Source organism: Pieris rapae, chromosome 16 (assembly GCF_905147795.1).
Source record: "Pieris rapae chromosome 16, ilPieRapa1.1, whole genome shotgun sequence".
NCBI lineage: Eukaryota > Metazoa > Arthropoda > Insecta > Lepidoptera > Pieridae > Pieris > Pieris rapae.
Window position 1 is genome coordinate 6,594,157 of NC_059524.1, and position 27,913 is coordinate 6,622,069.

General features: G+C 31.4%; 1 protein-coding gene across 2 annotated transcripts; it reads left to right on the forward strand.

The window, feature by feature from the left end:
* The first annotated feature begins 1,499 nt into the window (after window positions 1-1,499).
* On the forward strand, window positions 1,500-27,597 carry LOC110998659 (adenylate cyclase type 3). 2 transcript variants are annotated; one of them, XM_045631735.1, is made up of 21 exons: window positions 1,500-1,697; window positions 3,909-4,578; window positions 5,016-5,165; window positions 6,149-6,264; window positions 6,329-6,440; window positions 6,824-6,951; window positions 8,054-8,212; window positions 13,621-13,747; window positions 14,204-14,299; window positions 15,004-15,095; window positions 16,755-17,010; window positions 17,155-17,238; window positions 17,313-17,417; window positions 18,131-18,330; window positions 18,966-19,041; window positions 19,287-19,509; window positions 19,822-19,904; window positions 20,855-20,956; window positions 21,493-21,741; window positions 22,368-22,511; window positions 24,821-27,597. In XM_045631735.1, exons 2-21 carry the CDS (start codon window positions 4,024-4,026, stop codon window positions 24,944-24,946), a joined length of 3,183 nt encoding a protein of 1,060 aa, XP_045487691.1. In that variant the 5' UTR covers window positions 1,500-1,697; window positions 3,909-4,023; the 3' UTR covers window positions 24,947-27,597. The 2 variants fall into 2 exon arrangements, with proteins under 2 accessions (XP_045487691.1, XP_022123093.1); XM_022267401.2 differs by having other exon boundaries at window positions 18,131-18,321.
* Window positions 27,598-27,913: the final 316 nt, after the last annotated feature.

Consider the following 27,913-nt stretch of genomic DNA (forward strand, 5'->3'; position numbering starts at 1 on the left):
GCTTAGTCATTCATCACCATCATCATGTATCTATGTACATCCCACTGCATGGCACAGTCCTCTTCTACGAGTGAAAGTGAGAGGGATTATTATAAAACCTTCCTTTCCTCTTTACAAGGGCGTGTAAATCACACCATCATTCTCATGTGCTCTTAACTACGATTCGCCGTATAGTAGTACTGGAAACCCCTATAAAGAAGTCTCAATTAAGTACCGAAGAGAAATAAAAAATAAAGTAAAAGTATCAAAACTACTCAGTACAACTTACCTACCAACGCGCTTTAAAATGAATGATTGAGTTTTATTTACACCTTCTTCCTTTATATTACGATTGAAGTGGCTTTTTCGACATTTTCTCAAAATCAACAAATTTGAAGAAGGTCACCACAATATCTTAGCAGAGGTTAACAGATTTTGTACTATTTTTTAACAGGTGAGACTTGGCATTGCCAAATTTTTATTTTTGTTTTAAGTATGCCATGAGATTCCAGTAGACCTATATCAATTATCAGCTTTCAATTGCAACATGAACGAACCACTCGTGCTTCAGTCTCATATTATCATTTTCCCCTATATTGAATTTATTATGTCTCAAATTATAAACGCATAGCCTTTTGGAATTTTGTGTTTTAAAAGTAATACATTTTGGGGCTAACTCTCTCTCTTAGTTCTCGCTGGCTCCTTTCAATAAATAATGACTGCTTTTGCATTTTCAAGCAAGGAGGAATGAAAATGAATAATTGCTCCACTCGTATAATAACACGTAGATTCTACACATATATTCGATTCAATACGTTATCAAAATATTATTCCTATCTTTCCAGGAAATTAACCCAGGTAGGTTTTGCGAATTGAGAAAAGGTCTTAGATCTGTTTTGGCCTTTAACATTGAATCCATTTTTGTAAAGTAACATTTAAATTATTATTTAAATATCTGTGTTTCGTCAAACCAAAATTATAGACAAAATATCGTTGCTGCAATTTGATTTTCTAAAACTTATTATCGAGCTGTCCACCTCATGTTCAAAGTTTAAAGTAAAATGTATATAATAAGAAGGTACTTATACAATTTTTAACTCGTATGAGTAATTATGCCAAGTATTTTTATACACCTGACGCCTCCGACACTATAACTTTTTACCTAATATAAGAAAAGACAACGTCATAAAGTTTGAATGATCTTTTCACTGTAATAAAACGAAGAAAATCGAGAACTAGGTATTTCTACTAGTCAAAATTTTATTACATCATCTGAATGGATTTTATGTTATACATCATTTCAACTGCTATTATTTAACGTGGAGTTATAAAAATCGAAATAAATATTTCGTGATGCATATTTCAATTGTCAATGCATAGATTTCAGAGCGGTCTAGTTCTGGCGAGGTTTACGGAATGGAATCAATGTAATGAATCGGGGTGAAGAGGTTGGGACGAGGCTAGGGCAGCCGCGCAGCCCGGGGGCCGAGGGCGGCGTCCGACGGCAGTCGCGCGCTAACACGTGCGTGCAACACTTTGCGCCGTTCGCACAGAAAAATTCGCGCCCTTCTCACCCCTGGCTGTTATAAAAATATTACGAAATAAACATGAAAGTGTCGAGATAAACAAACCGTGGTTTAATGACGTGGATTATATAATTTACAGTGCATATCTCAGATTTTGGCGGGAAATATTATCAATACATTAATTAGTATTAAGTATGTCATAGCTTATATTAGATTTAAGATAGTAATTAGGCTTATATTTGAATGCGAGAGATTGATAATGGATATGAAATCTCGGAAAATATTTACTCTAAATTTAGTAGTGTTGAATCGATATGTTTCGTTTATCATGTTATCTTGTAGTATTTTTTGCATAACTTTGTCTTTTTTGTAAGGAAATTTGGAAATGGTATAAGAATTAAGCTTGTTCCTAATAATAGGAAATATTAATTATTAGGTTTTGTCAATTGTCAACCCATAATATTATTGGCCTCATTAGTACTCAGGTGTGTTGTCCCAGAAACTGCTAGTTAGCGACGGCTTGAGGATGATACGCAGGCCTTTTATACAAAGTGAATTGCGCCAACTACTACTAATACAGCTTCCTGATGAAATTTTTTGAGAACTAATAATAATGTATTATTATCTGTCTTTTTAGGTAACTAAAGAATGTCTAAACAGGTATATTATAATTATGATCTCTCAAGCCACATTAAACATTGTTTTAATTGTTGCTTCTTTGAGATTATTGGCTGGACTTCTAGGTATGCTTTATAAATAAATGTTAACATTTAAATTATAGTCCAGTTCCTTAGATACAAAATTGTAGTCAGGAAATTGCGGGTAATACGAGGTTGACGTCATACAACAATACATGGAAGAGCGTATTTTTCAAAGTTTACAAGAAAATGTAACATATTTCTATATTAAAGTTATTAATGTTTTATTCCTTTACATATAATTACGATAAATACTTCTTCGGGTATTCATTATGGAAGACTCAATAAATATTGATTTAACATGAAGATGGTGTTACCAACACAATTTTTTTTCGTTTTGAAAAAGCGATAATTTTTATAAAATATTATTAACTTACACATATTACAGATCAATGAAAGTATTCGAGGTTATTCGTTTAACTCCTGAAATAATGATCGCGATTTATTAATTACGTGGCTTTGTGCTGATGAGTATACTTAACCGCGTTTTGACTCATTAGGTAATATTTTAAAATAATAAATGGATATGGATATAATTATTTACTAAGTTTGATTTCATACTTCGTAAATAAAAAGAGGGACTCTAAAATCGCAAAGGAAGATCAGGTTATCAATTCGAAGTGTAATTTTTTCTTGTAGTGGGTGTAGTATAGGTAAAATTATGATTATACTGTCTCTGTAGCTTAGTGGTTAAGTTACATAGAGTTCGGTATTCGGGTTCTACTCACGACGTAATGTCATTGATTAGCCGATTTTAAATATCGTTATAAGTAAAAGCTTAAAAGTATAAATACGCTTACTAGTTTTATTATAGAAATAAATATATTTAAGGGGATAAATAAAACCATATGTTTACAAGCGGCTACTAAAGCGGCTTTATGTTGATAGATGATACCTTAGTGAAAATGGTTAAAAAAAAAATTTCAATCTGTGATAGACTACTACGATCACTAAGAACGCTTAGTCGGACTTTTTATTATGTATAAAAATACTGACGTAAGTAGGTGATAAAAAGAGGCCATTTGGTAATTAGTTAGTTATATGAAGCTCATATAAATAAATGAATTTGTATATGCCGTGATTTCCATGGTCACTTCAGTCACAACGATTCTCAATATTGAAATGAGAATAGAACAATAATGTGGCAAGCGATGTTTAGTGGACGTCGGAGCTAATGGACAGGTATGAGAACAATGTTTCAGCGTGTAATTTATTCATTACACGGCCGTCCTCTAAGAGTAGATCGGAGATGAGTATGTCCAAATAGCTTTCCTTTGGTTATATAATTGCGAAGGATACTATTATTATCAATATTTATCGGAAAATATATATTTTATGAATACGAACTAATTTAATGATATTAAATTTTAGTTAAGTATTGCTCTTTCCCAGTAATCTCTTCCGTCTCTTTGTTGTAGGTAATATGTCTTTAGTAGGGTTAGAGATGAATATATTTTCTTAGAAAAAATAAATTGAATCAGTAGAACCGCTGATTCAGTTTATCGCAATGTATTTTTTATTTGAGAAAATTTCGTTTTGTATCTTCATGTAGCAACATAACGTTCAGAGATAGCACATCCATTCTCTTATTCCATAATCTTTCTATTTCCCCTTGCTTGGGGTTTCAATATGGTTTGTAAAACATATATTTACTTAAATGTCAAAAGTAACAATTTAAATTATCTGACTAATTTTGTTATTTTAGGATAATGTCATTCGTGAGTACAATAAACAGACATCTATATTCGCCTAAACACTACTCGAACTGGTCAGACAATAGCAACAATTTAAACAAAATAATAGCTTAAAATGGCTTACCTATGATGAAAAGCATGAAGATGGAGAAAAGCGAAAAGTCAGGTTTATCCCGAATTTGTATATGCCTTGAACCACCATGGAGCTTCGTGGACCCTTCAGATGAAAAATTATATTTGGCGTACACTCAACGACAAAGGCAAGGTGCAGTGCTACGATGGATCTCTCTGGGAATATTATTGCAGATATTCATTGCTTTGGTACCAGGCGAAGCTAACTTAAAGTTTGCATATGCATCCGTAGTTATTGGTACGGTACTAAACATAAGTTTGGTTATAGTATATGCCGTTTTGCCAAAAGTTCGTCCTCTCCTAAACCATATAGCATGGCTAGTTCTTTGGATTCAACTCCTTGTCAGCGCATCACGAAGAATCGGAGACTCATACAACGAGTTACTGGGTTGGGCTATTGTTCTACAATACTTCACGCTAACTACTTTACCATTTCATCACCTGTTGCTCATAGTATACAGCGTAATTTCCTTTACTGCATTTCTGCTAGTGCAAAGTTATAATGCTACTGTGTGGCAAGTGGAAGTAGAGGGTGATTTGACAATTCAGGTAAGAATATAATTATTTTTAATATATTAAATATTGTGTTAATAATGCCCTCTTTTACCAGATTCAAATACTCATATGATTTGATTTGATTTGTTAATTCGATTGAAATCAGTTAAATTTGCCAAAAGCCTCGTTCTAGTATTTGACAGTCTTATTGATATTGTTAATGACATAATATTGACCACAAACGTGCCTGCAAAGGCACGTTTGTGTCACCAGATTAAATTTGTACCAAGGCATACAGAGCACATTCTGCCGTCTATTACATATATACGGTATAGTATAGATAACGAAAAGTTGGTTATTACTCCAAAAGACTGTATCGCGTGCAATTGCTAGAATATAAGGGCCTAACAAGAGGGATACTATTTGACATTTAATAAGCATGTGTAAATTTAATTTCCTTTTAATTTTAACTCAATATTTACGTGTTGTAGCAAGTAGCAAATGGGTGCCTATTACTGGGAGCTACGTTATTAGGAGGCACAGCGTACTTCATTAATGAGCGGAAGCAACGGCTATCGTTTAAGGAGACGAAACGTAGTTTGCGCGATAAACTTACAATCGAGCAACAGAGTAAGGAACAGGTAATGTAGTGTATACACGAATAAAAAAAAAACTTTGGGTGTAACAATGGGTTTCCAAAAAAAATACAATCTTAGGGTATTTATATCATTTAAAAAAAATATATATAGCATATAGGTACGACGCCTATATTGAAATATAGTTGGAAGTTAGAGGCTTTAAAAATTCATATTCGCTACGGGATACAGTTATAGTATGGAAAATTAGTCGAATAAGTAATTCAGAATGTAAAAAATTATATCAAATATATACGTAAAATATGCAAAACGTTATATTTTTGTTATTTTAAAAGTATGAAAGTTATCCGAAACATTTCACTTTTGTTGTTTCATACTGCGGTCAAAGTACCAGACCGCTAATACTCTCATTGAAATGTATGGTAATACTCAACCAATACTTCGTATGACGATGTCTGTAGTAATAGTACTTGAAAATTGGAATTAAAATAAATCTCACATTGATGACAGGTTCTATGTGTATCATGTAAACCAACCATTATTTGTACGCCCTATGCATGAAATACTAAGGATACTTAGGATTACTTATTTTGATTAGTAGTAACTATGACGCGTATCTTCAAAAAGGTTTTGGATTTTGCTATACGGGAGTCCTAGTTGGATCTTAGTCTCGACTATGAATCGAACTCTAAGCTACGCACTTATATTTGTTCAGTTACCCAAAGGATTTCCTTATTTAACTACAAAAATAATATATTTATATTATCAAATAAAATACACATTCAGTCATCTTCCTCGGCTGATCTAGTTTTGCCTGCGTACCAGTTCTACTTAAACAACGCTGTCGATTTTGATGTGCAGAAAGTAATTTAAAATTAGTATATACTTTGATATGTCATATAAAAATAAATTCTCTTTCGATACCTAAATTTAAACACATAAAACGAGGTTTTTTTAATCCCTTGTCCTTGTGTTTTAAACAATATTGTATGCTTATGTAGGAGACAGAGTGAAAATGCTATTTTCAGGAAAGGTTACTGCTGTCTGTATTACCTGAACACGTCGCCGTTAAAATGAGAGCTGACCTGGGCTGCATAGACACGCAGTTTAAGAAAATATATATGTCGAGACACGAAAATGTAAGGTGAGAAATCGAAACACCTACGAACATTGTATTGTAGACAGAAATAATTATATGTGTATTTCAGCATATTGTATGCGGATATAGTGGGTTTTACTGCGATATCGTCAACCTACTCGGCGCAAGATCTTGTGGCAATATTGAATGAATTGTTTGCACGATTTGATCGATTAGCGGAGGTGAGTAAAAGTGGCTTCCTCTTAAAAAACTTTTTTCCTATATACCTATCTACTAATAATTAGTTTATGAGCATAACTACTACAACTCATATTTTGATAAGTGATCAAAGTTATTTTGATGTTGCAATTTAATAATTTCACCAGACATTTGTTGTTTATTCTATATAATAGTTAATATTTACAAAAATATAGTTATTATAAAAAGACGCTGTTTACAATTACCAGATATGATATATTTTCATAATAAAATAACCTTTTAAAATGTGTTCATGACGTAGTACCATGCGACCCTTTGAAAAGTAGTAGTAGTAAACGAGTTTGTGGCTTCAGGTTTCTGCACTTGTTTATCCAAAATTATAATATAAATTAATGTATTTTTTTAGAAATATAATCAGTTACGAATAAAAATTCTTGGAGATTGCTATTACTGCATTAGTGGAGCGCCCGTGGAGAGACCCGATCATGCCGTACTCTGTGTGCACATGGGATTGTCAATGGTTAAAGCTATCAAGTAAGCATTTAAGACTTAATAAAGCATTTTATAAAGACCCCGAATCGTTACGAAAACCCTTAACTTGCAAATGTTTGTTTTCTGCGTTAAACTTAGCCTCTATCTTAAGGTTTATGATCGAAAGTTATTGATTATTTACATAAGGCGCCCGTAAACCCAATAACAGAGGGCTGTACGTAAGTACGCAAAGACAATTAAAGTAAATTTATTGATATTGGCATTATTAAAAAATTCTAAACTACCCTATTTTTTTTATAAATGTATAAAACTATGTAAGTGTGTAAAGAAACCTATGGTAGCCGGATTTAGGTATAAATTTACGCTCGCAGTTTAACTCTTTCATAAAAATATGTACATATTAATAAAAGCTCACGTTGTATATAATTATTAATTTTGAAACCAGTGTCATGATATATTTTTTCACTTAATCACATAATCTATACTAATATTATAAAGAGGAAAGGTTTGATTTTTTGTTTGTTTGTTTGTATGAATTGAATAGGCTCCGAAACTACTTGGCAGATTTGAAAAATTCTTTCACTGTTGGAAAGCTACATCATTCCTGAGTGACATAGGCTATATTTCATTTTCAAAAAAAATAGGCATCCTTACTAAAATTACGATAACATTAACATTTGTTTATTATTTGATACAATTCTAACAGATGGCGCTGAGTTAAAGGTAGTAGTTTGGCAAGACGACGTTTGCCAGGTCAGCTAGTATTTTATATTTTAATTGATAAAAAAGATTATTGTTTTTTTTTGTTTGATATAAATATTTTATATACTTCGTTATATTTTCTATTTTTGGTTTAGTGCGTGCTATTCCAAATCTGATTAGGCTTGTGAGGCCTTGAGTGATAAATCGCTGAGTAAGGTCACCCATTAAAAAACTAAAATTATAATTTATTTCTAATTACAATTTCTTTTATCATTTGAAGTCGATATAACTTGTTGAAATGATGAAATTAAGATTGATGTGTCTTATATATGTAATTTCAATTTTAAAACTATCACAAAAAGGGCAATAAACTGAGAATACCTTTTCTATCCAAATGTCGTTGGCACCCGTTTTGTATATTAAAAAAATAATATTTATTTAGGTATGTACAGCGGATAACAAACTCTCCTGTGGATATGCGGGTTGGTATTCATACTGGGGCAGTCCTAGCCGGGGTTCTGGGTCAAAGGCAGTGGCAGTTTGACGTGTATTCAAGAGATGTTGAACTTGCCAATAAGATGGAGAGCAGTGGAATGGCTGGGTGAGTGTAAGACTTAATAATTGATTTTGACATGCAGGGCAATCGAAATCTTGCCCTGTGTGCAAAGTAATTCTTGCATTTGTCAAATGTCTTTAGGATTGGCAGGTCCGACAGTTAGATCTCGGGGAGATCTTTCTTTTTTTGAATTTTTTTTGAAATTGACTAAGATTTTTTTGTAACGGATACAGCGCTTTTGAATAAGTTTACTCCTTAACTACTACGTTACTCTTTATTTTCATAATAATAATTTAATTAGGTCATCATTTCTCTTTTGTCTGACGTATTTTTGTTTGCTTTGACTGTGTCCTGTTTTTTAATTACGAGATTTATATTGTTCTATAAAACAAATTCCAAATAATCTCTGAACGTATTTTATATTTTTCACTCATCAAAATTAAACAATCCCCATTCGCCCGCAGGCTTCTGTCAATTTCAACGAATATGTCTGAAAGAATGTATGTCTGAATGATTTTTTTTCACTAGTCCATCCCACTAATGCTACATTTTTTTACATTTTTAAATTTATTGAATTTCTTTTGAATCGCAGTTTTTACGTTATATAATTATCTAATCATAGAAAACTTCTCTACGTGTTGGTAATATGACATCTGATGTTTATCTGGTTTCCATTGTAATTATTAATCTGTGTTTATAATGTAGCGTAAAACAGAGTGGATCACCGGCTTATCGCGAAATATCATTTGAATTTATTGAAATGGCGTGGAAATTACGATACCTATAATGGTGGTTGATGTGATGATTTCATGGTCCATTATGAAAATATTCATAACCTTTGCATACTTACAATCGAAAACATAATACATTATAATAATATAATAAAATTCGTAATTCCTTCTACTTACTTACTTCACTGTTACGTCACTACTTCATATCTTTAATCTGATGTTTAATGTGTAAAATTTAACTCATTTATTTTTGATTGTTTATTTACACTTTCATATAAGCAAGCAGATTTCATATAGTAGAAAAAATATATAACGGTAATTTACATAAACCTTCTATATAGGATGTAAACGCGGATATATTTTGATGTTGTCTCTCGATGACCATGATTGTGAAACGCTTTGTAGATAATATAATAAGTTCTCGTTTATAATGCAATAACTTCGTGATTAAAAAGAGTTGCGATAAGTTCCTTGCCAGTTCTTCCCGCTCTACGATGATTTGGCTGGTAGTAATTATTTTTTTAAATATTATAGTTTATAACTGTATATAGGTACAAAATAATGCATGCAATCAAAACATTGTGGTTTGGTAAATTTAAGGACGAAATATTTAAGTAAAATCAGTGTACAATTTTATTTCGACTTTAAAAAATAAAGTTAGTTTGAGCAGTTTATTCGCGATATTGTAGGAATTTTGATAGACTTATTAGTTAGTTTTCTTGCAATATACAGTAAAATAATTAACAACCATAAAAACATATTATTCATTATATCAATTAAAAAATAATGTTTCAGGAAAATGCCATACAATTCCGAGAATTCAAAACTTAGTGAACTAATATCATAACGAGGACAGCTTATACAAGATGAACCAGATAAGACTGAATTATAACCTTGACTGAAAAAAAAGAGTCCCTTGACATCTCACAGTTTTTTATTATATATATGTTTGTTCACAAACATCTCAAAAACGAATCAGTAACTTATTTCAGGATGATCCTTTATTATTTGAATTTAGGTTATATATATCACTTTTTTTATTGTATAGTAAAAGTTATATGAGTATAATTTGAATATAATTTGGTTCTGATTATAACTCAAATATAATTTTTATAATAACAATGAAATTTTCATAGCTCAGCAGATACTAACGAAGTTGACCTTATCTCAGAAGACTTCAGTTGATATTTGGAGCAGATAACTTTCCTCTTGCCTTTTATAACTAATCTATAATAAGCTTGTAGAAACGCTTTGTTCAAATGCAAAAAACATATAATAAAATAACGTGCGTTCCTGCGTTTGCGTACTAACAATCTACATAGTAATCTGAATCATTTATCAATTTCTACGTTATTATATAACAATAATTAACATGTTTTGTCTACTCACAAATCGAAAACGCCTGTCATGTATAGAAAGCTCATCACCTACTTGTAAAGAAAATTATCCATTAAACAGGCGCAAAGCTGTTACGTATCCACTTGCGTGGTTACTGAACTTCTTATAAAATTTAAGTTATTATATTGATAAAAGAAGTTATATTTAGATTATAGAAAAAATAATATGTATAGTATGAAAAACATGTGTATTTTTTTCGTAAATGTAATATCGACGGTCCATCAATCGTAGTTAGCCCAAATTGCATACATTTTATTACATCTTCATGCTCATAGAGAGTGATGAGTTACGACAAATAATTTGCGGCATCCCATAACGGCGTAGAGCTCTTATGAGCAAATTAAGGTCATCGACCTCGACCTAAAGATGTATTGTTTATACCCGGAATGTCGATGATAGCGCATGGATTCACATTTTTTCGATACTGAATCCTATTATATATAATAAATACTTTATCAAGTACCGTAAACATATTATAGGCAAGTTCTTGATTTCAGAGATTTCAAATCCAGAAACACTAGAATATTTCGCCAGAAGTTGAACCTAAAGCTATAAATGCTCGCGTTGTCAAATAAGCATCAAGATTTTTTTGTAGATGAAAATTCTAAAAATGTTAGTTCTAATGTTAATTCTAAAATGTTAGTATAATTTTAAAAAAAGTATTTTCACGCCTTCTTCCAAAAGGAGAAGCAGAGACCAAAGGTCTCCATATACATATTACATCATTAGATATGAAATTGACATTTTGTCCTACTTTGCGACCTTGTCCCACCTTGACATCTTTGGTTAGGAATTACAAATTCAATTTTTTACTCGTGCAGTCCTTTTTCGAAAACGATATTTCATTTTTTTTCCGGTTTCTTTTTCTTTAGCTTTAGCAAACTACGTCGAGTTAGCTGCAGTGATAATACTGTATTAATCCACTTGAAGCAAAGCCAGAGTCGTTCACGAAACTTTCTTGCTAAATCTACTTTTATGCCAGACGATCTCGGCAGATGTCTATTGTCAACAACTGCGAACCGCCGCTTGACGACAACGTAGCCATGTCTAAACCATTCACCGTAATCTCCGGATCTTGCTTCAACAAATTTCCATTGATTTTTTTGAAATTTGGATAAATTCTAGCAACGTAAAAAAATCATCTCTGGGGGGCAGTCAAAACATAAGCAATCAATTAGTGCATTGATAGCAATGGTACAAACTGTGATGAATTAAATATGTTAGATTTTTAAACAATTTACATTTTTGTTCCTCCCTACAAAACGCCAATTGCATATTTAAGTACATAAAAGCGTTTACCTAAAATCAGAGGCAATATCGCCTCGTGTGTAGGCAAATCGTACCCTAATTTTGTTATCAACCCTAACTCAGAAATTGGTTCGGTCGAGCTCCCGATTTCATCTCCACCACCAATGTCCCAATATCGCCACTGCTTTTTTGGCCGTGTGTAGACGCCTTAATATTTTTTAAATGTAAATCTATACAAATATAGCCTCGTTTAAACAGGTATTTTTATAGCACATTTTTTTTAAACCATCATAAGCTACACGATGTCTAGATTCCTTACAAACAAATTAAAAATGCAAAAGTTTTTGTATTAGGTAGTAAGAAAATAAAGAAGTCAGGCAAATCTACTTCCATATTCATTACTCCCAGTGCTAGACAAAGAAAAGCAAAATTACCTATATTTTGGTCTGAAGTTACATCGACTTTACGTTTTCTTAAAATTAAATGATATTTAGTAGCAATTCGTATAGTGTCGTCAAAGTTTATTTCAAAAAGTTTTATCAAGCCGAAATTCGATTTATTCGATCGAATTTAGTAAGTGTAAATGTAGCCTTATACTCCAAAAGCTGTCAATGACAGATCGATTTGAGGGAAGTACGTTCGGAAATAATCTGTTAAGCGTATATTGGATTTCAAATTGCAAATACGGAATACGGTTTTTAAATAGGTTCTCAATATTTACATTACACTATATACAGAGTAGAAATATAGACTAATAGAAGCGCTAGTAATTCTTTTCGCTAGAGAAGAATATTTCCTGTAGTGTTTGATTATTTATGTTATTCAGCTAATCTGGACTAGTTTATTTTTTAATCAAGAGCTTCAGACAAAATCACTCTTTATATAAGAAATAAAGTTAGATTTATATTTATTTTAATAAGTTTTCTCACCTAATCATTTTCATACAAATTTGGTTGGCGTTAGTTTAGTTGGCCTCGCCTGTCGATAACTGATTTGGTTTCAAGCCCCTGTACCTTACAAAATTAAAGTCAACAGCGATATTTTATGCAAGTATGATGTAGTTCCCTCTATAGCCGTAGCGCTAATGTTGTGACCTTGAATCGCGTGAAACAAAAACTCATAATTGAAATCGGGGTCGCGTCGGTATCTCTATTGGATGTTACAGAGTAAGGGCACAGGTTTCACTTTGATGTAAGTGTGAATGAATCATAATTGTGAACCAATCAAGTAATTGAATAATTAATTGAGATTCGTTATACAACAAAAGACATAACGATCATGACGCATAGCGCTTAACAAGGATGAATGCTGCATACTATAACGAAAGATATCATGTGATAAAATTAAGAATAAATCGAATAAAATAATAGGTTTATAAACATTTGCAATTTAAAAAAGTAATCAACGAAATAGATTAATTAAAAAAAAATGGGAAGTTTAGTTAGGTATTTTCTTTTTATCTACAATACATCGTAGTTTTTGCGGAAACATATAAAATGTACGGTACAAAATACGTGTATCAAAAATGTATGTAAACTCAAATATTTATCTTTACACACGGAAACGTAAATTATAGCAGGCCGTATAAATGTCTTCATATACAAACTTTCATCACCCTTTTAAAAGCAATAGCTATCTGCCACACGTTATTTATAAGTAAAAGTAGATTTAGCAATTATACCAAGAATTACTTAAGCAATTTTCATTTTCAAAATTTTATAAAGGAAAAGTGGTTGATAATTTTTAGTATGTGCAGGAATACCGAATATGTACATCGCGCTTAGAGAGTATTATACTGATAAATTAATGCATAATTCTTAATCTAAATAATGTTGTAATTCATCTAATAAATTGAATACATGAAGTATTCAATTTATTCATTTATTCATATATAGTTCATACTTTAATGTAAAGTCAGGTAAAGACCTACTGTAGCATAAGATCTGTGTTCAACAAAAGTCACTCTTAATTACCGACGCCGAGTACGACTTTTACTATCAGAAATTGTATTTCCTCATTTTTATTTTTTAATAAGATAACGAGAATTGAATGCGATTAAAAGTTAGAGTGTTATAGGCGTGTGCACGTGTCGGAAGTGACGCGTAGCTTCCTGAAAGACGAGTTTGAGGTGGAACCCGCACATGGCGAGCGGCGAGAGGAGATGCTGCGTCAGGCCGGCATTAAGACATATTTTATTGTTAAGGTATAAAAATAACTTGAAATTGCGCAAATTGTAATTGAAAATCTTAACTATTTTTTAACGTTTTTATATTATTATTATATATAATTTTGATATTAGGTTAAGAATCTAATGCCATCTTAATAGATGCGTCAATACACATACATAATGTTTTCTGTTGGATATTTACAAATGCTAAAGTTTTTCATTATGATTAAGTTAGATTTTAACTAACTATATATCTTTTGGATTACTACTTGATTGATTTATATGGCCTGAAAAAGGATGTTCTAAAAAATTATTTGCACGCATGCAAAAAGTAATTACGTATAATCACAGAATTGACTGGACAAAAAAGCCAAATCAATTACTGGTAAAGTATACACATGAATTAACTATAACATACTATAAAAAATAAAACATTCATCGTACCCAAGTAACTACTGTTTTACTACGTTACAATACCATTTTGTCTTATAGTACAAAGGCAGTGAAGAAAAATGTAATGAAGGTGAAACGGGTGGTGGCGACTGGCCCGACGTTCTCTCCGACCTCAAAGACGACGATGAGGACTCAGTAAGTACACTGATAACCCCCCTCTACCTCCCTTTACCCACCCGACAAATATGGGACACTGGGGTAGGGGGCGGCCGTTATTACTCCACTTATTTAAGTTGTTGTGCTAGTTAACACTGCTTCCGAAATCATTTCAAAATATGCATACACATCGCCTTTTGACAATTTTACAGTTGAATAAACTTGTGTTTAATAAGCCTTGTCTACTGAATTTTAAACTATACTCGTATACACAGTTACATTTTAAAGTAAATAGATAATATTTGTATAGAGATTTGAAAGCATGTTATAATTTAAAATTTGCATGTATTACGATACATGCTGCTCGTTGCATGTATACTTTTTTTAGATTATTTAATTTGAGTATTTTATGTCCAAGATGTAGATGATTATATTCTTTAACAAAAAGTGGTTATGAAAACGTTCTCGAAGAATAACTAAAAATAAACTTTAAACTCGCATTGAAAAATGATTACTAAACCAGTCTGATATTTCACAAGTAAAATCTTTTGAAACTCATTTTTCAATTTGTATCTCATTGGGTTGAACTGTAGGGATTTTTATGTTACTTTTATAGCTTTACATAATTATTCTTTTATATAATTTTAATAAAATACAAATCTAGTTCGATAAAAACATCGCCGCACTATTTTCTTTAGAGATGCTTTCATATCGATCTTATGTCGGCTCTTTCTTATATATAGGTACTGTCTCCGCAAGATGAAAAACATATCACAGAGGAAATTAAAATACATACTATGTTACAAGAAGAGCTTGTCAATAGAGATGATGATAGGTAAGTATACATTTACTTACTATAGAATCATAAAATTTCATACATAAATCCAGAGTAGTTTTAACATATCTAGATTAGTGTACGGTGTTACAACTATGGTACGTATAATTAGTACATATTATACATCTTCTATAGGATATAAAATTATAGATCATCTTTTAAAACATTGAAGAATTCTTTTATTTTCACCTTTTATTATTTTGGCTTCGCTTTAATATACATAGTTAAACTACAATAATAGTGTCCATAAAAAAATTAATTCCACACTTTTTGAAACAAAATGTATCTCGGCCCCCGAAACAAGAAACTTTCAGCGCTCCCATGAAACTTTTCGCCAATTGCTGGTCTAAATAAATAAAAGTAATCGTGCCCCTTAAATGTTTCTAAACATTTATAAAAACTGTGTAAACAAGGATTATAGATGCATATATGCTAACGTTATTAAAACAAATGTGACGTAGATAGTATCGTCACAGCTATTTGTGCACGCTTCATGAAAAAGTAGGACGCTTTAGTTAAAAACGTACGAGTATAGTAGACATATTTTTCTTACACCATATTGTAAGCCTGCTACATTTTGCTGTACATAGGTATAGTATTAAGGTTTATTCTAGTACAAATCTGTTGTTTAGGTGTTTAAAATTTTTGATTACTTAATAATTAAATTTATTTTCATTTCGGTATAATAGCAATTGAATAACTAAATAAAGTTTATACCTTGACTTAAATTTCAGGATTTAAATTATGTATAATATTTAAAATTTAATTACAAGGTTTCTTAGGACGACTCTTCAAATTATATTGTACTGTTGCCAAACACCTGCCATTTACTTTCAGTATAAATAGGATAGAACTTAAGATTAAAAAAAAATATATAAGATGGCCCAATATTTCAATATAAGAGAATACTTTTGGTTTTGATTATTCCCAAAAAAAAACAGTGGCGCTACAACTTTTTAGATTACCTTTGAATTGTATAGGTTTTGTGATCATTTTTTTTGTCTAAAAGGAAATGTGCTGATCAGCCTTCTGTGTTGTTCTGTGTCCTAACACACGTCGCGGTCATAGACAAAAAGACCATTAGTACATAGCCGGGGATCGAATTTACAACATCACGGATTAGTTGCTCGCTAAAGCTACTAGGAAACCACCCACCCTGATTATTTCCAAGACCTTGATATCTATATAGTAACATGAATCCCAAATATTGCTAAGGGCAAAACTAGAAAACGGATAGCCAGATTAGAGTTTTTTTTAATATTCCTGTGATTGAACTCTGAGGAAAAAATAGGGAACAAAAAAACAATAAAACGTTAGTTTGATTAAGAGCTTAGGATTTTATTCCGAAAAAGCTAATACTCTCTATGGGTAAAGATGGCAAGAAAAATTAAGGCAAAACGAAGTTAGCGGTGACAGCTAGTTATTAATAGTATTATATCCCCACAAACGCAAAATATATTTAATAATTATATTAATTAATTGAATGCATTTAGGTCCAAAAGCCTCTGAGAGAGTCTAAATTCTTGCAACCATATCAGTTTCTCCCAGGGATTATCATTAAGTCCCATTGTGTTCTTACTATTATATATTACTACTTCTTGAAGTAAGTAATCGTTCGTCTTTTATCACTTCGAGTAAGTTAACTTTTTACCGTTCCAGGGAACTTGCTGACGGTACCACGATTTGTTTGACATTTAAAGAAAATGAGATTGAGAGTGGTTATGCGCAACGTGGAAACTCTTATCCGCAAGCAATTGGAGCACCACCAATGATAATTCTACCTGCTCTGACTCCCATAATTACCTTTGCTGTACCCAGTACATGGACTTTCCACGCATTTTACATCGCTCTAGTACTGGAAGCGTGCGCCCTTAATATATTATACCTTATTATATTTCGTTACGCGCAGTATAAGGTATGTATAATATTTATATAATATTTCTTCCCTTATCTTACTTACTATATCTTAAAACCGTCTTCTATTAATGAAGTATTTTACAAAATAATTACATTTTAGTCACTGTTAAACAAAATTGATGTGACTTTTTTTTCTTTTTAGAGTAAAAAAATACCTACATGTTGGAAGCTAGCGTGTGGTATATTCAATATCGCAGTCTTCTTAGCATTAAACGTAATTCCACTGGTATGTACTATTAGAAATATTAACAATATATAAGTAAAATTACAAGTTATTTATGAATGTAATGAATTTTGCAGATTGTCTGTGGATTCATGGAAACTAACCCAGATGGAGTTGAGTTAAATGAAAATTTTTTTGGCCCCAGAAACCAAAGGTGTCTTCATACCTCTTATTATTATCACGTAAGTAATAAAGTATATCATAAATTTATCATACATAAATCGATATATATGAATGATTAAGAAAGGTCTTTACCTTTATAATAAGAACTAGCTTACTTATGCATTAAAACCATTTTAAAATAAATTCTGAGGCAAGCAGCAAATACGTCTAATTCGGGGAATCAAAAGAATCAAGTGAATTATGGAATCATCAGATCATGACCTAAAACAAAATATTATAGCCGTAATTGCTTGTTTTACATACAAGATACTAAATGTAAATATTTCTAAATTGACTACATACTTTGTTTTACCGTTAAATGTTTGTAATCTTACTATATAATTGATTTCAATAATCAAATATAGGAAAAAGCTCATGTTTGTCAAATGTCCTTGAAACTTAATAAAGTGCAAGATTCTTCTTGCAATGAATACTCTTGGTATACTTTGTTTTACCATTTAAATGTCTGTAAACTTACAAACTAATTTAATTACCTACTAATTCAGTAATTCAGTCTCTTCGTCTCAAAAGGGTACAAGATCTTTCTTATAATATATAATATAATAAACTAATACTTTTCATACACTTTGTTTTACCATTAGTCTGGAAACTAAAAATATCATATCTCAGATCTATATAAAATATTGCAACTGCTAGAAAAAAGATTTTTTTCTTATTCCTTTGAGAGAGACAAAACAAATTACGAGTCCACATTTATATTTTTTTTCTTTAGATGGGTGTCGGCGTAGCCTGTAGTGTGCTATGGGTCCGTCCCCTTCGAGAAGGCTACCGTCTTTTACTGCTAACAGGAGTTGCAGCTGCCCACGCCTTGCCAGCCGCCTTGTATCCCGCCCTACTGGATCGGTACCGCCCGCCCTTCGCCCCTTACCTCAATACCACTGGCGACCCGACTATAGATTTGATGTTAGTTGTGTACGTGTACGGATTCCTTAAATATATTTTGTATAGTGTGCATGTGATCTAAAATTTTACTAAGCCATGTTCCAAGCTTTAACGTATCTTACCAACCTTACCCATACCAATAATAAATTATAATTTTGTACCATTCGAATATCTTCCTTGTGTGCAGTTATTGGCATTTAGCAAATGGTTTAAAAAAATGCTTAACTATTGCATTCAAATCTGAACACTATCCCTGTAACTGTTGTCCAAATTAGTGGCTTCAGCGTGCGACTCTCATCCCAGAGACAATTTTTTAAATCAATATCAATTAGCTTTTCTGTTTTGTCTGTGAAATATTATTTTTGCATTAATCCTACTTAACATATTAACTAAACTTTCTCTATTATAATGCTCATGTAATCTTAGGAATCTCAATTTTAGTTCATATCCTGAGAGAAGTTGACGTTGACCTGACGTTCTAAAAAAAATAGCTTTACAACTTTTAAGTTTTTACAACTTGTCAATTAATGATAACTTTATTATTTTGCTGGTCTTGAATAGAATCGAACCCAGAAAAAAAGGTCGATTTACCAATGAAGGCAGTAAATACGTATTTGATACAGTATATGCTAACTTTGAATAACTTTAAGTCTTATTTATTCCAGATCTCAGATACACCCCGGAAGACACATTCTGATGATGTTCATAATTATCATAGGATTGGTTATATATCATAGATATGTAAGTGATTATTTCTTTACTTATTTTTTTATAAATTACTTATACACTGTGTCTGTATCTGTCTGACTGTGTCTCTAAAAACGTAACGTGATTAAAATAATTACAAAAAAAAAATTTTTTTTTCATATATAATTTCTCTCTTCTGAAACAGTTTTAGAGTGTAAGACAATGCAATAAATGTGTATTTATTAAGACAATGCGCATTCATATAAATATGCAAACAATGTTTTTTTTTCTAAATATAGAGTGAGTCTGTGGAGCGAGCCCGCTATTCCCGTGGCGTTCGTATGCGTGGCCAGGCAGAACAAGCAAGAGAGTTGCGACGTCGCAACGAAGCACTTGTTCATAATGTCCTTCCGCCACACGTCGCTACACACTTTATGGGCGCGAGGCATCACCACAGAGACCTATACAGTCAGAGCTATGCTGAAGTTGGAGTCCTATTTGCCTCTATGCCTAATTTCACAGGTACTATGCATTTGTAGGTTATTTCGGCAACGCACTTGTGTGCCTGGCTCTTCAGTTCATGCGTGCATTTGCCATGTCCTATAAAATAAATTACGCTGTTTTGTTTTTGATTCGATTTTTGAAATACCGGCATTCATAGTTAATTTGTCTAGTTTAGAGAAGTCTTAATGTTTTTGCTGAAACAGCCGCTACCCGGTGATACGAAAGATAGATAAAAGTTAGAGGTACTAAAGTCTTCTTATTCTGCATATGCATATTTTAAAACAAATAATAATGATATCGCAATACTAAAATTCCATATTCCGGTTACAGAGTTCTACTCGGAAGAAACAGTCAACAATCAAGGCCTAGAGTGTTTACGATTTCTCAACGAAGTTATATCCGATTTCGATCTTGTAAGTATCTGTTTTTATTAAACATCTAAAAATACATCAATAGACTCAGTTTTCTAAACAACATAAAACTTTGTTTGGGCTTACAGTATCTACAGTTTGTATGTGGAATTGGCATATATTTTCAGTTTTATCTATGCAATATCAGATACCAAATGTGATTTCTATTGAAAAATGTTCGACTGGATAAACGTATCCGACATTTTATTTTTTTTAAATCAGGGAATATTTGTTTTTGTAAAAAAAGGACTTATGTTTCATAATAGAAATATAAAAACAATTTCAGTATGGGAAATTCTGGCTTAGATTTTTGAAAACTATTGCAGCCTTCTTTGATTAATATATATATAAAATAACCCGAAGCCTATCCTATTAAAAATATTCACCAGAGCGGCAATGGTCTTAATTTGTTTGTACTACTCGTATACGGTTTTTCGTCAATCAATACTATAATTGTATAAACATTATTCCCCTTAAAAAGAAAAATCAATCTTATTGTTTAAAATATACTCATCTGGCTCTTATCATCACCGCAGAAACATTATTTGTATGGAAAAGTGTGTCTTATAGTTAAAAGAGTGCAATTAATATGCTGTAGTTATTATGAAAGGTTTTCAATAATATAATTATTTGAATAAATATTTAAATACCAAGTGATGTGACTACTCGCTCAGAAATTTTAATTTGATAGGTAGGTATTTCTATATAAACCCATGAATCATTTGATTACACGGAAATATCTTAAATGTAAAAAATATGAAATTTATTTTTTATTTTAATATGCGTGCTTAATGTGTAATAATTGTTACTTAAAGTATGCAAGCATAGATATTAAATATAAATATGAGGACGCAATTTAATATTTTAAAAAACTTTATCTCAACGTTTCTATGTAAGAACGGCATAGATGTAGTCAACAACTAATCTAACCTAGTAATTCCTATTATTTCTAGCTACTAGAAGAATCAAAGTTTAGCAAAGACATAATCAAGATAAAAACAATAAGTTCTACGTATATGGCAGCATCTGGACTCAACCCCACTCGACAGATGCAGGTTTGTAGAATATTATAATTGTCTATTAGTAGTAATAGAAGTTATTAACTTTTAAAAAACCATTGAATTAGTCTAACTGAATGTTATTCTTTAGTGCTAAACAATGGTAAATATAAGAAATAAAAGCTGTAAGTAGTGTTACTAGTCACCTTCTTATGTTAAAGATCCTTATTAGTAAAGGTTATACTGACTTACTCATTATTCTTAAGTTAAACTGGATTGTAATATCCAATGATGTCTCAGTGAAAAGACATTAATGAAACAAAATATCAAAACTTAACAAAACGTAAAACTGCTAAAAACTATCAAGATTTAACGAACACAAATAATGTTAATATATACAGAAATTTAAAAAAAAGAAAAATATTGTTTACGCTGTGACAGATAATAATCGTAGCAGTTTTTGATTTCGTTTTAACGAATATAACTATTTGACGCATTTATGTACGGTTAAAATTTTTATTTGCTGGTATAACCGTATAAACCTTAGAAGAATCTTTAATCTTAATATGCTCTATAAAACTTGTCTATTTTAGCCGACAGATGGGACCCTAGTCCGATGGGCACACCTGGCTTGTCTGGTAGAATTTGCGTTGGAATTGCAACGTGTGCTAGCAGCCATCAACGAGCAGTCCTTTAATCACTTTGTACTGCGAATGGGGGTTAATCACGGGCCAATAACTGCTGGGGTCATTGGGGCTAGGAAGCCCCATTATGATATTTGGGGGAATACTGTGAATGTTGCTTCTCGTATGGAGAGTACGGGAAAGGCTGGATGTATTCAGGTGTGTGTACAAAAAATACATATTTTTCCTAGCATTATCGCATCAAAAATGATATGCAATTGAATTGTAAGCTCTAGTTTCAGGTTTGTAATACTTCGATAAACCAGTACAAATTATATTAATTAAATCATCGTAGCCTTGAGATCTCGTCCTTCCGGTATCTTTAAAATTGAATAAGAATTTATACAGAAAGTTACCTTTATGTATTCCAATATATATATATATATTTTTCCGTCTCATCTATGCCATTGGCATTTTGATTTTATTATATTGATGATAAAATCAAAAAGATTATTTCGCACACACTGTGTAAAATTAAATACATTTAACAGACCATTTTGCCAGGAATTCTCGCTGGAGCTAGATATAAAGAAAATATCAGGAATCTTATATTTATATTTTAACTGCGATTGTATTAAACTTACCATAAAAAATATTATAATCTATTCTTTCAACCAAAGATGGTAAGACTGTTATAGAACAACGTGTGAAAGGCCTATTCTTTAACTGGTTTAAATCGCAATAAACAATTTCGTAATTATATAACTAACGCCATTGTTGAATCGTAAAATAGCTTCTTAAAAGAATAATGTGAAACCAAATAGTTACTGTATTGTTTGATTAAGGTGACGGAAGAGACTTGTGAAATCCTACAGAAGTTTGGTTACTACTTTGAACAGCGCGGGTTGGTAGCTGTAAAAGGAAAGGGTCAACTTATGACATACTACCTCCTGGGTAAGAAGGAAGACGGACATCCCGACTGTCCCACGGTAAGTTTTCATTATCAAAATCTAGTGTTATTTAAAAAAAAATATGTTTGATTCTACATACCCGCTACAGTCTTGAGTTTATTGCATAATTATAGAAATGTCTATGACAATGGTTCCAATAACAAAAACTGATTTTAATTATATCAAGTGTACGTATGTACGTATATGCTTAGATTATAGTTAAAGAGGTTGCTTATAAGTTGATAAAGGGCCTGTTTCACAATGTATGGATAAAGTACCAACGAGCTATGCAACACATAACATATTTGGGAGATAAAAGTTTCGAATAAGAAACTTCGCGTTTCATGACAGTCGTGAAACGCAACACACTAGTTTATCCTACCAATAAGTAATATATAGCTTATTTGAAACTTATCCGGACTTTGTGAAACAGACCCTAATACTGATTAGGTTCTCTAATGGTAGCAATACTTTCGAAAATGAAAATATTCAATTGGCAATGTTTTGTAACTATTGTTACCGGGATAATACCGATAAAACCGGGGCATAATTTTCAACATTTAATTCCGAAAATGTCAGGTACTTCGATCATCGTATCGTCGATCATCTTCGATCTATCCATTTTTTCAGCACAATTCACATTTTTATTTTTTTATTTGTAGTAAAGTGATTTATACAAATACAAATATAGCAAGGGAGAATTGTTATGTGTGAAATTTTCGTAACTAGTTTTGCATAAGATTGTACATAGATTTTTTCTCGTTAAAGCGAAACTTTGTGTTTGTATGATAAATAAAAAATACTTTAACTTGTAATAATATTTTTATAAGCGCAAATTAACAAAAACAGCAAGGTACTTAGTAAATTATATATTTACTAATTACCCAATTTGTGTATATTACAACAAAATAAAATATATTAGAAACCAATTAAGTCACGAAGATAGAAAGGGCGATAAGATAAGATATTTAAGATAAAGATAAACTTAGCCTACTAAAATACATTTCAAATTTAATTTCTTAAGTAAAAATGAACTTCATATACAGAACAAAACTCAACGTCTACCATTTTATTTTCAATTTATTTTTTGTTCTTTTCCAATAGCCACTTCGTGGACAATCCTCATGAACACTACCCGCTGTAATTAAAGCCGACAAATTCTACCTAATAACCTAAGCGCTTCCTTAGTTATAAATTCTCAAATTAATAAATGACATTACATAAATACATTAGTTAAGTATATGATTAGGATTCGGCTGTGACTTTTATGTTGCAATATTTCAAATATAACTTAATTTAATTATAATAGTCAATCGTACATTATCGATTTATTTTGGTTGGTAAATGCATGTAGTCGATCATATTACAACATTTTACTTGCAAAACGAACAGCATAATTTATATTGTCACGCGCTCTTTAGCAAAGCAGCGAGCGTTTAACTATTATAATGAATATAATTTTCTTCAACACCATTAAAGAGATGAGTTGCCGACAAGCGCATGACGAGCATTTCTTCATTAGATGCATGTAATCGGTTTTATATAAGGCACTTGTCGATTGAAGACACCATTAAAGATAATGTAAAACGTGAACAATTAGTCTAACGCATATCTCATTATCATATTATTCTTTAAATGGTACAAATTCTGAATCTTTTCGTTAAATATCTGTAATCTATATTTGACACATTAAATTGCTAAACAGAAAATTCACCAGTGTTGATAGTGAAAGACTAAACAATCGGCGCAAATAATTTTGATTAGGCTACTGAATTGTTCCAGCGGTTTTAAGATTTATCATCTTCGGTAAAATTATGTGAAATCGACGACGTTTTCAATTGTTTTATTATACTTATAATAAAACCAGAACCAGTAATGATTACCAGCATTCATATTTTCAGATTAGGTCATTTTATTTGTTGTTAGTAGACATTCTTGTCTATATATCAAAATCCGGACATGGTTTCGATATGGACAGTCTACCCGGACAGGCCGATTTACAGTGTCGCCCTATCTGGATAGATAGTCTTAATCGAGTGCCTATTTCTTCAGAAAAGCTGCTTCGAAGATATACCTTAAATGGACAACATGAACGCATTACGTATACGCTTAAATTTCTAAATAATCACTTACGGAAAAAAATTACCGGCAATGTATGTAAATTTACCGATGTCCACTTTGTACGCACAGAGTTACCAACGAAGTCATTAAATCGGTAAGGTGGCTCAATTGTTTATTTTTGTACGCCTAATGTTTTTGTCATAGCAATGTATAAACTACCAAAAGATCCTTCTCATAATAAAAATATTGTTAGTCACACAATATAATTTAAAATAACTTGAATACAGGTGGAGGAATGTGCAGAGGCAGACGCAGGTGACGCATTGCTAGCTAACGGCACCACATCCGCGAGTCATCCAACCGCCCAAACAAACACCCCTCACGACGAAGTGGAGCGGCCTTTATTAAATTAGATGTCTTTGATAGTCACTTTCCGTAGCAAACCATGGATAATTATAATTCCTATTTGTCCTTAACTGTAATTCCATTGTTATCTCTATATTTAGTATAAATTTCCAATGACATTGGATAGTCTATATATTTATCTATGACCAGACAGTATTTAATTAAAATTGCCATATCCAATTTCCATTTATAAACATTTAAGGTTTTTAAGTTTCTACCTCTTATGTATGTGATAGTTGTGATAGCAATAAAACTAGCAATACACATGTATAATTTAATGACGTAACATCTATATAGGCATATAATACAATGTATATTGAATCTCATATACTTCGAAAGCATACTTAAGTTTATCTAGGTTAAACTTGAATAACTTTATGAAATCTTAATTTTGCAACTGGAAGTAAGACATATTTATTTTGGTATTTGAATTTTTGACCACATAATTGGAAAATAGCAAATTGTTGAATAAGTCACTAATCAATTAATTCTCTAGATAATTAATAATGTGGAATTCTTATAATGCTACAACTTACACACATCACAACTGGTGTCTCTACGCTTCAAGTTAAGGCTTATAGACAAGTTTTTAGTTGAAACTACTCTTAAATATATAAACCGTTTGACAGATGTAGGAGTGGTAGTTGGTCATGAATTAGCAACTTGGAAATTTCCAGTGTAGGGTCTCCCATACATATACATTAAAAAGTAAAACATTTTCACAGGCTAGGTGAAATGAGTTCTCTAATAATAGGAATAGTGACACATTTGGTTTGATTATTTAATTTATATAAGCTACCTAATTCGAGTCAAAGTTTTTGTCTTATTGTCTTAGTTTACACAATAAATTCTCAATATTAAAAACTTTAACTATTGATTTTTCTTGCTTTAGTAATATGACTTTAATAAGTACTAATCTGTTGTTAGTTCACTGACGTCATCATATATTATTTTACAGGATAGATTACAAGATGTTTACACACACGCTTGTAATTGAAATGCAAGTAAAAATACCTAAACAATGATTATCATAAGGAAAAGGTATCGCGAATTTATTATAAAAATGTGCATTTCTGAAAATTCTAGAAATCGGTGTCAATCTTTGTAAAATACGTTATTGATGCGGTTTAATATTGCAAGACCTGCAGTGATGCGTATGCGAACCATTACATAACATTCATTTTGCGGATAAATCTGTAGTTGCCTCATCTCGTAATGTAGCTGTATTGTGATATTCTTATTAGGAGTTAGGCTCATCCCTATCACTTTTACAATTTCAATAATTCGTACATTGAAATAAGTGCCATCTACATTCTTTTTACAAACCTGCTTTTGCCAATTTGAAGAAATTGTACAGGTGTACTATGATGCGACAAAATTATTTGATATCTAGATAACATTTATGTGTGAATTGGCGAATGCCGTCAATTCCGTTTTGTCTGTATTGTTCTTACCAGTTTTTCTATACACGAATTTCAACGTACAATTATTATTAACATTTCCATAACATAGATGTCGTTAGCGTTGTCATTAGTTAACGCGAATATTTGAATAAAAGTATTATCATATTGAATTGAACAATTTCTTAATCACTCGTTAAGTACTATATCGGGAAACTAAGTAATTGTGTAATTCATTCAAAATAATATTTTATTTAAATGGATGTTAGCATAAGTGTCGTAAAAGGACGTGCTTAATGCCTATTTTAGCCTAAGTGTATGTAGGAAGTAGCTTTTAGTTAAAAAGTGCCGTAACAGACATTAATTAGTATATTGTTTTATATACTCTCAGTAGGTATAGTTTATCTTGGCGCTTTTATAATAAATGTAAACATTATTTAATGGTGATACTATAGCTATATGATACAAAATTGATAGTCTATTGCACGGGAAGGTATTATTTTTCATTATGAGTTTTTGTAAAAGATGACACTAAACTCTCTTTTATTATTTTTTTGTCTGGCATTTATTCAAAACAAATTCGTACTATTTGGTTAAAGTAATCGTTTGGTTAAACCAAATATTAGGTTAATTGTGACCTAGTAGTTATAGATAATAGTTTCACGTGTAATAGTTTATGGGTCTTAAATTTGTGTGGTGTTACAAATGTTTCTGGATTGTTGACTTTCGTAGCGTGAAAGTTCTTCTAAAAAACAGCAAAGGATTTCAATATAAATATTTTTTTTACAGATTAACTCCGTTTATTCGCCTCTTTAGTTGGATTACTTTTAATGTAATAAAACGTCAACATTAACGTTAGTTTTAAATATTGAAAAAAAAATCATTTTTGAAAATTGACAAAATAGTATCATTTAAATGAAAATAGTTTTATGCAATAGTATGTCAAATACAAATAAAAATATCCAATCATATATCACTATTGATTAAGAAAACATACAGATAATGACTTCACAAAGTGAACAAATAATATATATATGTGTGTGTATTCCATTAAATTGAATATTTTCATTACTGATGTAACGAACATCACATAAAGAGGAGCATTTGTACACACAACGTCTGTAGTGATACACTGTCCTGTGATTTGTTATTAGGTACTTACTTAATCTATAATTTTATACATATTTTAGCTCAAACTTTAAGGTTTAACCTTAGAAAATCTGTACTGAAATTCTTATATCAATAAATAAAGCAATATCTATCGCATTTTTAATTCTTTAGTGTAATTTTATTTTTACCAAGAACAAAATCAACCGCCCATGGAATCAATGCGACTATAGGTCCTTAAAGAAAAGATCATATTATTAAAAAGTCCACAAGACACTTCAGCGCATTCTGACAGATTAAGTGTGTGTCCTCCTTCCGGTTTCCTCTCCTTATTAGTTTTCAGATAATAAGAGACACTCGCATGCAGCTTTTTGTGCCATCAGTAACTTCTAGTGGATGGACAAGTCGTTGACATGTGTATTTATCTTACCATTTAATGGTCAAACACCCGGAAGTATGGTTTTTATA